Raw genomic sequence first — 13,566 nt, 5'->3', positions numbered from 1 at the left:
ATAAACAGGCTGCAATGCATTCCTTTCGCTCCACTAGACGTTGTAGCATATGAAACGTACTGTTCCATCGGGTTTCGGTTTCCTGAATCAATTTATGAACAGGTTCTTTTCATTAGATCCTGGATCTCATGGAGTTTTTCGGTTAGCATTGCAACTTGTTTTAAAATAGCTAACAATTTTTCTGGTCTTTTCCCGCATTATGCAGAGCTCACTGTTGCTGTTCAAAGAACTTTTCACAACTAAATTGATGGTGTGTGGTAAACAAGGCACATCTTGCATATCTATGTTGCCATTGTGAATAAGTTGTACAGCTGCCTCATGTTACTGGTGTTGTCAGTTGCGATGCTTACAACTTTGTTTTCAATGTTCCATTTTGAAATCACGTTATCTAACGCCTCACTAATATTTAGCGCTGTATGCTTTTCCGGGAAACGGAATGTCTCGAGAGCTAACGCTGTGTTAGTGTTAGTGAAATGACCAGTTACAGCCATATATGCCTCACTATTGAGTGAGGTCCAAATATCGGTCGTTAAAGAAACACAAGTAGAGTCTTCCATGGCCAAGTTTACAGCCTCTTTGTGTTTATGGTAATCATCCTCGATCATGAGGCTCAACTTTTTTCGATTTGGTATCGAGTATTGTGGGTACAGCAGTGAAACAAAACGTCGAAAACTCGTGTCCTCAACGGTTGAAAGCAGTTGAAATTCGTCTGTTATCATGGCCACTAGTGCTTCATCTAGCTGTTGTTGCCGTTTACTTCCGTCTATGAAGAGAAACGTAAGATTTAGATCAGTGCTCCTGCAAGGGGATACGTTATGCTCGACAACTAGTCCAATAAAATTAAATCACAGGGGGAGAGGGGCAGGGGGGAGAAAGAGGGGCAGGGGGGAGAAAGAGGGGCAGGGGGGAGAAAGAGGGGCAGGGGGGAGAAAGAGGGGCAGGGGGGAGAAAGAGGGGCAGGGGGGAGAAAGAGGGGCAGGGGGAGAAAGAGGGGCAGGGGGGAGAAAGAGGGGCAGGGGGGAGAAAGAGGGGCAGGGGGGAGAAAGAGGGGCAGGGGGGAGAAAGAGGGGCAGGGGGGAGAAAGAGGGGCAGGGGGGAGAAAGAGGGGCAGGGGGGAGAAAGAGGGGCAGGGGGGAGAAAGAGGGGCAGGGGGGAGAAAGAGGGGCAGGGGGGATAGGGGCAGTGGGGATAGAGAGGGGTGGGGGGATAGGGGCAGTGGGGATAGAGAGGGGTGGGGGGATAGGGGCAGTGGGGATAGAGAGGGGTGGGGGGATAGGGGCAGTGGGGATAGAGAGGGGTGGGGGGATAGGGGCAGTGGGGAGAGAGAGGGGTGGGGGACGGGGTTGTGTTGGGGGGGAGTGAGTCTGTTTGGCCATGAGTGATGTACAGATGAAATTGAAAATGTGAAAGTTGCAACTGTGCCAGAGGAAATTGGAGAAACAAATAATGCCAAAGACATGAATTTGAAAGGAATGCCCGCAGGTAGCACGAGCTTCAATGATACCATTGACGGCATTCATCAAAAATGACAGGGCTGCAGCAGGAACACCAGACCAACATCCCATTAATGAAGCCTTAATTGCGACAAATACCAGACAATGTCGTCATCTGTGCGTGTATTTTCGGGACAGGACTCGTGCCACTCAGATGAGAGCCTTCTATTTTCTCAAGTTAACATACTTTGAGAGCAATGGGCACTTCTGCCTCTATGGCTTGCAAACTCCCACAATCTCATCAGGGAAGCATACAGGGAAATTCGAGTACCAACCTTTTACATCCACCTGTAATATGTAATGCCTTATCATGTGCTATGTTTCTGAAGGTACTTAGCACTACACTTTGTATAGATGTCAGGGACTGATGTAGATTTCAATGCCACGCAGCACGGTCAAAATTATGGTGGTGGTTAACCAATAACTAAGAATGGCAGTATTCAGTCACTGCTGATGTACGGCATTATCTTTTGGGGGAACTCCGTAGGTACAAACAAAACATTTAGGCTACAGAAAAAGATTGTTAGAATAATAAACCATGCTAAGTACAGAGACTCCTGTAGACCAATATTTAAAAATCTCAATATACTGCCTCTTTCTTGCTTATATATGTATGAAGTATTAAATTTCACAAAGGGAAGTATTTTAAAAGATGGAAATATCTTCAAGTATAACTGTGATTACCACCCTCATGATACTAGGCAGAAGCATTACTTGCATGTCAATACAGTAAGTACAAACATTTGTAAGAGAGGAGTGTATCATACTGGCATAATGCTGTACAATCACATGCCATCTTATTTGAAACAGATGCAAAATTTACAAAAGTTTAAAGTGAAACTCAAAGAGTACTTGCTTGACCACTGCTTCTATTCTGTTTCTGAGTGTTTAGAGTACCAGAAAAGTGTAGTGTAACTGCTCAAATAGTCTTAGTAACTCTATCATTTTATTTCATTATATTAAATTTGTCATCAATATTCAACATGTATTGAATAATTTTTAATTATTATCCTTTCAAAATAATAATGTGTATGATGATGTATATACTGTACCAACCTGACTAGTCCTACATCTTTTGTGCAAAATATGTACCTAAACACAGTTTACAGGACCAATAAAGCAATACAAATTCTTTAAATCCCCCCCCCCCCCCACTACTCATCTTCCATTTTGTTATTATATACCTATGTAAACTAACTCATACATAATTTGGAATATGAGAACACAATTATTACTTATTCTGTATATACTTGTGTTGTCCTGATACGTCCAGTCTAGCATTTTAGCACCATATTTATTGTGTTTACATATTATCAAACTTTGATCAGTACCAGTAGCTGAATTTTTTCCCCTCGCACAAATTTTTGTATCACATGCAAGAGTTTTCACCCTCTTTTTTTCTGCCAATTTGAGCAGATGTTTGTGCTTGATTAGTTGCAGCTAATCGTCTTACATCAGTTTGTGATGTTGATATGATTAATGCAGTACAACTGGGATGCTGCAAAGCGAGTTCCATGTTCAGCATTCTGCTACTGTGATTTTGCATTTCTTGTGTAGTTTTGTTAATGAACAGCAGTATTTCTATGTAGGTTCTTGGCTAAACACCAGATGGTTAACACGCTTAATTCAGTTGTTACGAATGAGTAACAATCTTTTATGCAACTAAAACTGCGGCCAACACATTAGAATATTTAGTAGCTGTAGAACTGTATTCATTTTAAAGTAAGATTTAATAATCATTCCTACATACTATCACAACAAATAAGTGCTTGGGCACACATTTTTGTACTATTAACAGGTTCAAACGTTCTGCATTATGCCTTGAAGCAAATTCCAGTGTGCTCATTAATGGCATCATGCAAAAATGTCATGCGATTCATTTCTGTGGCAGATCTGTGCTCTATCCTGCTCCAAAACGTTCTGTATCTCACTTATTAGTTGCAAAAAAATGCTCTTTACCACAAGACATGATTACATATAGGCATATGCATTCTCAGTGCAATTCATTTGAGCACGTTGTGGCTCCAGTCATGAACAGGACAATGCTGCTTGCATAGTCTGCCCAGTCTCTTGACATGTCTCGAAGGGTCAATTAGACCACAAGTGAGTTGCCACTTTACATTAAGATCACTTGTCAGGACAAAATTACCCACCGAATTTATGCACACTGCATTATCACTCAAACATTCAACTGTTACCCTGAGGCACAAACCGCAGATGATCTGCTTCACAGTGGTCACCTGCACACAACCAATACACTGGCTGTTGACAGTTATCTATAAATACTAGCTTGTAAGTACCCATGTAGACTAACAGAACTGTACACTGTCTTAGTAGGTAAGCTGGAGGGCTATGTCAGCCTAGACAGTACACAACTATCTCCAGCTGGCCAATATAGCCTCTATAGATCCATTAAAAGCACTAAGTAGTTGGGTATGGGGATACCTGGAAAGGCACTCTGATCAAATGCATCTGGCTGTCTTCACCAATAAGTCTGTCTGATGGCTGTGATTGTCATAGTGTGGGGCCACCATGTAGCAAAGCCCATCAAGTGTGTAGCCCTACAGGTCGAGCATCGAGATGGACCACATTTTTGGCTGGTACCACATATAGATACCAATCATCATCACTATCATAATAAAATCCTCCAACCTACTGTCCAGACTTACAGTAAACATTTTGATGAATTCCTCTTTCAAGTCAATAACTAATGATTATTCCACACCGGACTAGTTTACGCCATCCTCCTGATGGCAAGACTCAACGAAATGAATTTGCCTGTGGTATCTGCTGCCACAAATCCAAAAAGCATGTCTGGGACTAGTTGAAACTTGCTGGATTTCATCTCAGACACTGGATGACATCTGGAGGGCTGCTGTCAAAGAGTGGGTCAGGAATGAGCAGCAATGTCTTAAGCGCCTTATGGGCAGCAAGTCGAGGAGGATCTAAGCACATTGCAATGCATGGAATGGAGAAGCAAAAATTATTTAATGTTAAAAGGCAGATGATAATTTTTGCTTCTCCATGCCATGCATTGCAATGTGCTTAGATCCTCCTCGACTTGCTGCCCATAAGGTGCTTAAGACATTGCTGCTCATTCCTGACCCACTCTTTGACAGCAGCCCTCCAGATGTCATCCAGTGTCTGAGATGAAATCCAGCAAGTTTCAACATATATATATAAAGATGATGTGACTTACCAAATGAAAGTGCTGGCAGGTCGACAGACACACAAACGAACACAAACATACACACAAAATTCAAGCTTTCGCAACAAACTGTTGCCTCATCAGGAAAGAGGGAAGGAGAGGGAAAGACGAAAGGATGTGGGTTTTAAGGGAGAGGGTAAGGAGTCATTCCAATCCCGGGAGCGGAAGGTATACACTCGCACACACACACATATCCATCCACACATATACAGACACAAGCAGATATATATATATTATATATATGCTCTTTTATTAAACAGACTGCCTTTTTGTTGTTATTGTTTTGCTTCTATTTCAGTGTTTTCTTTTAGGTTCATAAAGCTTATTCTTTCTTTTTCTGCTCACTTGAATCTATGCCTATACACACCCACACAAATATGCACATGGCGCAAAGCTGTTTTTGCGCAATTTACTTGTGCACTTCTTACTTGAACATTTAAGTTAAATGACTGACAACTGCAAGGCAAACTACAAAGTACAGAGTATGGAAACAATTTGTATATAACCAAACACAGAAAACAAATGTCTAAATTTAGTTTTCAGACTGAGACAATCTCTCTCATGACAGCCACCATATGTTACTGTTAGAGTTTTCGAACAGTTTGGTATGTCATTAAAGGTTTTGTGTGAGCATCAATTTGGTGAAGTCTTTGTCCACAAGGATGATCAATTTTGTGGAGTGGTTATACCCCTTTTGCATTCAATGAGTATTGTGCCAGGAAATAAATACTAACAGCTGTTGTGATATTCAAGGTACTATTAGAATTCAGCACCAGGTCTGTGTAGGAAGTAGGTAGTGAGGTTAGAACCCGTACTTTCACGGAGCTGGTACCTCCATACTGTAGCTGCCAATACTGCTTATGAGCTAGTGAGGCTTCGTAGAACTGTTTGTCATACATTTAGTATGAGGTCTCAAAATTAACGCCATAGTACAAGATATGTTTTTCCAATAATAAATCTACACCAAAACAGTACAGTCAATTATGTTGCAAATTTCACATCTTTACTATTATTTTACTTCTGTCAGATTTCATGTGGCCTGACTTAAACATGAAATTCCTGAACCAACAAGTCTCCTGTATTTACATTGTAACCAAATACTAATCAGTTATACATCTGTGATTTATGACTTCTCTTTATGGTAATACAATATTACTTCCCTTTTACGCTTTCCAGGGGATCGGAGGATTGGTGGTGTAAACAGGGGGAAATCACTTTCAAAGGTAGAAATGTTCTGCAAAAACAGGCAAATGTTTTACAGTGCATACTGATATATAATAGTGTGCATAGGTCTTATTCCCAGTGTTGTTGTTGTCTTCATTCCTGAGACTGGTTTGATGCAGCTCTCCACGCTACTCTATCCTGTGCAAGCTTTTTCATCTCCCAGTCCCTACTGCAACCTACATCCTTCTGAATCTGCTTAGTGTATTCATCTCTTGATCTCACTCTACGATTTTTACCCTCCACGCTGCCCTTCAATGCTAAATTTGTGATCCCCTCATGCCTCAGAACATGTCCTACCAACCGGTCCCTTCTTCTTGTCACATTGTGCCACAAACTCCTCTTCTCCCCAATTCTATTCAATACCTCCTCATTAGTTATGTGATCTACCCATCTAATCTTCAGCATTCTTCTGTAGCACCACATTTCGAAAGCTTCTATTCTCTTCTTGTCAAAACTATTAATTGTCCATGTTTCACTTCCATACATGGCTACACTCCATACAAATACTTTCAGAAACGACTTCCTGACACTTAAATCTATACTCGATGTTAACAAATTTCTCTTCTTCAGAAATGCTTTCCTTGCCATTGCCAGTCTACATTTTATATCCTCTCTACTTTGACGATCATCAGTTACTTTGCTGCCCAAATAGCAAAACTCCTTTACTACTTTAAGTGTCTCATTTCCTAATCTAATTCCCTCAGCATCATCCGACTTAATTCGACTACATTATCCTCGTTTTGCTTTTGTTGATGTTCATCTTATATCCTCCTTTCAAGACACTGTCCATTCCGTTCAACTGCTCTTTCAAGTCCTTTGCTGTCCCTGACAGAATTACAATGTCATTGGCGAACCTCAACATTTTTATTTCTTCTCCATGGATTTTAATACCTACTTCGAATTTTTCTTTGTTTCCTTTACTGCTTGCTCAATATACAGATTGAATAACATTGGGGACAGGCTACAACCCTGTCTAACTCCCTCCCCAACCGCTGCTCCCCTTTCAGTCTCCTCGACTCTTATAACTGCTATCTGGTTTCTGTACAAATTGCAAATAGTCTTTCGCTCCTTGTATTTTACCCCTGCCATCTTTAGAATTTGAAAGAGAGTATTCCAGTCAACACTGTCGAAAGCTTTCTCTAAGTCTACAAATGCTAGAAACGTAGGTTTGCCTTTCCTTAATCTATTTTCTAAGATAAGTCGTAGGGTCAGTATTGCCTCACGTGTTCCAACATTTCCATGGAATCCAAACTGATCTTCCCCGAGGGCGGCTTCTACCAATTTTTCCATTCGTCTGTAAAGAATTCGCGTTAGTATTTTGCAGCAGTGACTTATTAAACTGATAGTTCGGTAATTTTCACATCTGTCAACACCTGCTTCCTTTGGGATTGGAATTATTATATTCTTCTTGAAGTCTGAGGGTATTTCACCTGTCTCATACATCTTGCTCATCAGATGGTAGAGTTTTGTCAGGACTGGCTCTTCCAAGGCAGTCAGTAGTTCCAATGGAATGTTGTCTACTCCAAGAGCCTCGTTTCGACTCAGGTCATCCAGTGCTCTGTCAAACTCTTCACGCAGAATCGTGTCTCTCATTTCATCTTCATCTACATCCTCTTCAATTTCCATAATATTGTCCTCAAGTACATCACCCTTGTATAGACCCTCTATGTACTCCTTCCACCTTTCTGCTTTCCCTTCTTTGTTTAGAACTTGGTTTCCATCTGAGCTCTTGATATTCATACAAGTGGCTCTCTTCTCTCCAAAGGTCTCTTTAATTTTCCTGTAGGCAGTATCTATCTTTACCCTAGTGAGATAAGCCTCTAAATCTTTACATTTGTCCTCTAGCCACGCCTGCTTAGCCATTTTGCACTTCCTGTCAATCTCATTTTTTGAGACTTTTGTATTCCTTTTTGCCTGCTTCATTTACTGCGTTTTTATATTTTCTCCTTTCATCAATTAAATTCAATGTTTCTTCTGTTACCCAAGGATTTCTACTAGCCCTTGTCTTTTTACCTACTTGATCCTCTGCTGCCTTCACTACTTCATCCCTCAGAGCTACCCATTCTTCTTCTACTGTATTTATTTCCCCCATTCCTGTCAATTGATCCCTTATGCTCTTCCTGAAACTCTGTACAACCTCTGGTTTAGTCAGTTTATCCAGGTCCCATCTCAAATTCCCACCTTATTCCCAGTACTTACCTTAAACATCCAGTGAAAAAGGAACTGCTGACATTGCCCTGTTTTCTAATTCTGCTGGCAACTACATTTTGAGATAGCCTTCCTGTGGTCTGATTCTTGTGTTTTATTATATTTTACAATAAGGAAAATGGAGCTATCCATACCAGAAATGTTATATCTTTTTGACAAACATTCAAATTTTAATAACGACTGAATATTTACAATTAAAAAATCACAGTTGTAACGATTATTATTTTCTACAAAAGAAGTCCATAACAGACTTTTATTTGATATGTATTCAATCTGCTTCTCCATTTCATAAAGAGTCTCAAGCATACTTTGACACTTCAACAGAAGAAAAATATCGTAGTAGTACTTCCACTGCTGCACTTGCCTGAGCGCTGGTACACTCACTTCTCCTTCATCTTCTTCTTTCCCATCACAGAGAGGAATTAGCTGACAATTTTTCTGCAGCTAATTCCTCTACAGTTTGTTCCTCTGCAGTTATAACATTGTCGTTTAACTGTAGAAATTCATTAAAAGAGCACTTTGGCTGCAGTGTTTCCCATACAGCAGGAAGCAAGCCGCCGCTGCCTCCTCCTCCTCCGTTTGGCAGCTGACACATATCTTTAAAGAATCTTGCTTTTTAAAAAGCAGTTCTTTGTTGTATTCTCCTTCACAGCCTACCATGACTTAATGATGTAATGCTGTGCTTCCAGCACTGAAATCCTGCTAGATGTGAGCTCCATCCTTTACTTCATCATGGACGGAATTCTTTGAACAAGGTTCTTCCTATAAAATGACTTTAAGGGGTGTTTAATTCCCAAATCCACACACTGCAGTTTGCTTGTGCAGCTAGCTGGGAAAAATTTTAACTGCACATTTCATAAGTTCATATCGATAGGATGTGCAGGACTAACCAACAAAAAGAAGTGTTTTTTTCTATTTTGAGCTCCCATTGTCACATCAAATGCAGCTAACTGTTTTCTAAAAAAGAAGTGGGGTCACGCTAGCTGTTTGGTTGACATCACATGAAGTTGGAAGTGAACCTAGACTTTTAAAAACAATTAAGCTTTTTTTTTTTTATTACCCTATCACAAAGGGCTGGAGCTGCTCAGCCACCAGCATTAGGCTCCTAACATGTTGGCCTCAGTTTACTGTGTTTGCCACCATGGCAGTCAACACCTTTGAATGCCAAATGTTTGTTTTGGTAACACATTAAAAAAGTTCAATTTTGTAAATGTTAACTGGTTTTTGCTTCATATTTTGCAATTTAAATCTGTAATTTTTCTTTTATCCTCTGCTGGACACCATCACTGTCTGCATCATTTCATTTGCTAGGGACAGTTCTACAAGAGATTTCTTCTTCTAAACCTGTCAATCCATCCATTGGAGGCACTGCAAATCTCAATGCCAACAATGTTAGCTATTTTAAGTGCTTTCTCCCTTAAAAGCACACCATCAATTGGAATACCTGCTGTCTGTGACATCTCAAATCAACATTTCGTTACTTCCTCCAAATCATCATACTTTAAGCAGTCATGTACTTTCACTTTTTTGGCATTTGGCCCACTTCCTGTAACACTAGATATGACATTTCCTTTTTTTCCCCAACTGAATTCAGCATTGATACTAAAAGTTTCAGTTTGTGTGCAACTGCTACTTGTGTTCCACGAAATCCACTTTCTCCAAAATCTGGACATTTTCCATAGTAAAAGATTCTCTTTCTTTTCTCTCCACTGGTCAGAAAGAGCTGATAACAAAACAACAAAAATACTGTAACACATGAAGATTAACAAGAAAACGATCCAAGAAACAAAGGAGATTGTGGCAAATGAAATAAACTAATAAACCACCAATAACTTTAATGCTTCAACAGCAAAAATAATAATCACCAAATGAGAAACTTCACCGACAAAAACGCTACAGATTCACTCTGCTATCTGCTTGCGCTATGACATCACTTACAAATAGTGCTTGGGATGCAGCATATTTATGATACCTTCAAACCATACACCCAGCTTTAGTTGTAATATATGGCACCTGAGCTTCATTTTTAATACCTACAGAAAGTTTATATACTAAGAAGAAAGTTGTGTTTTGGTAAAATAGGCCCAAAAACGAGTTTAGTTACCTAACAATGATTTACAGTATAGGTAGCATTTTTTCAGAAATGTTGAAGTTGATAACAGTACACAAAAATAACATTTGATTAAGTTCACTTAAGTATTTGTTCAATATTTCAGCTCGGGGGCTTAGATTTGCCCAATCTTCATCAATTATATGCAGTTTGAACTACACGTTTAAAGAGAGCACTCTTACAGAGCCTGCACGAAATCTGAAAAATTACTTTTACTCAACATTTTCAAATTGAATTCCCAGGCGTGGTGTAAACAGTGAGAAATACAAAATTTCAGAAATGTAAAACCCAGGTTATCAGTGCCATTGTGAAAATTTAAAGGGATCAGGAAAAATAAATTAATTGCATAAATGGAGGGAAAACATGAAAGTGGGTAATACTGTATTACATCTGAATGACAGCTCACTGAATTTGATGGCAATAAAGATACAATACAGAGAAAAATATAAATATGCAGCTCTCCTTCCGGTAAATGTGCGCCGTAGATAATAACCCATTGTTCAGAGGGAGAGACTGTAAATGCAAACATTTGTTGCATTTTGTAACTAACAACAAAGGACAGAATAAGTAATATCAGGATATAGCAGAATGGCAGTGTTCACTGCATGCATCCTTGGCTACTTGCCTATTTTCCCCAAGTTACCACTGGCTATGTAACCTTGGAGAATAACAGGTTTTCCTGCTGTTGAAGTATAAGTGTGTGTCATACCTTTTGTGTTACTCTCTCCAGTGGGTATATTTGCTGTAACACTTGTACGGCACTTGTGGAATTTAAGCAAATGACAAACTTTTTGTCTCTGATGACACCTGATCAGTGGTTGCAGTCATGCACTTCAAATTGTTAGTGCATACTACATTAAAATCTTTGTGTTTAGCTATGATTTTACGAAATAAGAACTTGACATTCCTGTATATAAAGTTTGTCAAATCTGAAATAATTATGTGCCTCTTAAGAAGCCAAGGCAAATATCTGCTCCAATATTTGAAATAAGACATACCTATCTCTCTAAAATGCTGTCTTTTGCCTAGATCCCACTAGAGTAAAAAAATTGTCAGCAAGAGAAGTCTTAAAAGTGGTGTGGGAAACTTAAGGATGATAGTAACTCTTGCCTGTGTCGCTGCAAAGTAACATAGTCCATTGAACCTTTGACTATACACAGAAAGAACTGCTTCAGTGTAATACAAAATGTAACAAAGAAATATGCAATAGATGAACAGAAATGACACTTGTGTATACAAAGACAATAATGCCACTGATATCACAGCAATTCATGTTGGTCCCCTGGACATTAACAAAGATGGGATACAGTTCTTTAATTGGCTTGGACACCAACGCATGCTCTGCAATGTGCCCCCATGCTGGGAGTTCTTGCAGTAGGATATTATATTTCTCCACCAGCATGGCTGAAAATTGCCGGATGGTCATTGGTGCATGTGAATGTGCTTTTAATACACCTCCCCAATGCACCCCTCACATGCTCAAACCAATTTAAGTCAGAGAAAGGGGCAGGCAAGTCCATCTCATTCCAAGAGCTCTTCCACCTTTGTTGTTTGATGCAGTTGTGCATTGTCACTCATAAAAATGGAGTCACGGTTGAATACACCTCTGAAAAGACACACATGAGGATGGAGTACAGTGCCATAACACCACTTACAGGTGAGTGTACTATGTTCAAAGATTTGGAGGTCAGTGCACCCGTGCATAATTATTTCTCCCCACACCATAACACCTGGACCACCGAGATGATCACGTTCGACAATACTGGACATACTGTCATATGGAGAGGGTTGGAACATGTCATGCACCCAGAAAAATTGTTGACTATGATCATCATTTCATATTTCTTTCAGTTACCTTCTGTATTATACAGTAGGAGCTCTTCCTACATATGGTCCAAGTTTCATCAAGCTACTTGGCAGTGACATGTCATGCGAAAGTCACTTTCATCCTCAAGTTTTGTACAGCAATGTACAAGATATTTGAGAAAGGAATATAAAGAATCACAGGAAAGCTGTTATTCAGCATTCTTTCTTGGGTACCTCCAATGCATAAAAGGAGGGAGAAACCTAGCTACTCGGCCTAAGTGATGAAACAACAAAATGGAGGTGCATACTGGTTTTAAAAATCATTACAATTGGAAAAAGATTGCAACACCCAATACTGCACAAAGTTTACATACATTTCACAACTGGAGACTGTTTGTGGACAGAAATGCAGTTTTTTTTTTTAAGTCTCTGTCCGATATTTCAACATTACTACATTTGGTTTGGGTATTCCCATACTGAGTCCAAAGATCTAAACTAATTTAGAAGTTATCCAGTTTCAGTTACAGTACTAAAAATAATGAGAAACATGTGCAAAAACAGAAGGTAATAAAAAGGAAAAGTGACAAAAAACAGCCTGAGAAATTCATCCTTCCACTACAAATTTGAGCGAAAAGTTAATAGTGCTTCTGGCTCACATGAACACAAAATTAATTGCTAATCGATAACATAATTTCATTATTGAACCTCTGTCACACAGGTTTGGATAACAGCAATTGCCACATCTGCATTACAGACCACTATGGAAAGCATTACATTCCTTTTCTTGTGGACACTAGGGAATTCTACAGTGCAAAAAGTGAGCATCACCGTGTGGAAGATAACACTTGACATAATCAGTGATCACAGCCTACCAGACTTTTCTAAAGGAATAGCCACAGTCCTCCCCAGACTCCTTTCCCCAGTTGCATCATTCCCATACACCACGTGGAACAATCTCTGACAAGACTATTTGGAAATCATAGGTGGAAACATCAGCAAAAATGCGAGTGATGCCTGGAAATGAGCTCAAACATCTAATAGTTAAAGCAATTGCTCGATATGTGCAGAACATTTAGATTTGAAATGCGTGCAGCCACAAACTTTCAGTTATTACTGTGTTATTTACTTTGCAGGTTCTGAATATCTGAACAGGATGTGACCATATTTCATGTCACTACATCTTCATTCATTTCATCCTCTCTGATCCATTTGTTTCATTTCAGTGCATTTAACTCATATTTTTGTGGTAGTTTACAGTGGTATTGCATATAGCTGCACAAATTTCATTTCAATGCTTTCCTTTTAATTAAACAGTAGATGCAATATATCACACAACTGATATGAAAATACGACATGTGAAACTGCAAATAACGTAATTCTCACAGAACATCATACTCACAAGATGTCTTCTAGAAACAAATGCAGATACAGGTAGGGAAAAAAGAAATCCTCAAAATGTACATATTAACATGTACGAGGGAGACACTGGAGAAGTATTTCATAAAAGCAACACAATA

General features: G+C 39.4%; 1 protein-coding gene across 1 annotated transcript; it reads right to left on the bottom strand.

Moving 5' to 3' along the window:
- Nucleotides 1–281: 281 nt before the first annotated feature.
- On the bottom strand, nt 282–719 carry LOC126249466 (uncharacterized). The gene has a single exon (XM_049951121.1). It carries the CDS (start codon nt 717–719, stop codon nt 282–284), a length of 438 nt encoding a protein of 145 aa, XP_049807078.1.
- Nucleotides 720–13,566: the final 12,847 nt, after the last annotated feature.

This window comes from Schistocerca nitens, chromosome 3 (genome assembly GCF_023898315.1).
Source record: "Schistocerca nitens isolate TAMUIC-IGC-003100 chromosome 3, iqSchNite1.1, whole genome shotgun sequence".
Classification (NCBI taxonomy): domain Eukaryota; kingdom Metazoa; phylum Arthropoda; class Insecta; order Orthoptera; family Acrididae; genus Schistocerca; species Schistocerca nitens.
The sequence above is the reverse complement of the archived record's forward strand: the minus strand, read 5'-3'. Positions and strand labels throughout refer to the sequence as shown.

Excerpts from the sequence above, each read along its gene's own strand:
- LOC126249466 (XM_049951121.1), bottom strand. The coding sequence starts at position 719 with ATGATAACAGACGAATTTCAACTGCTTTCAACCGTTGAGGACACGAGT.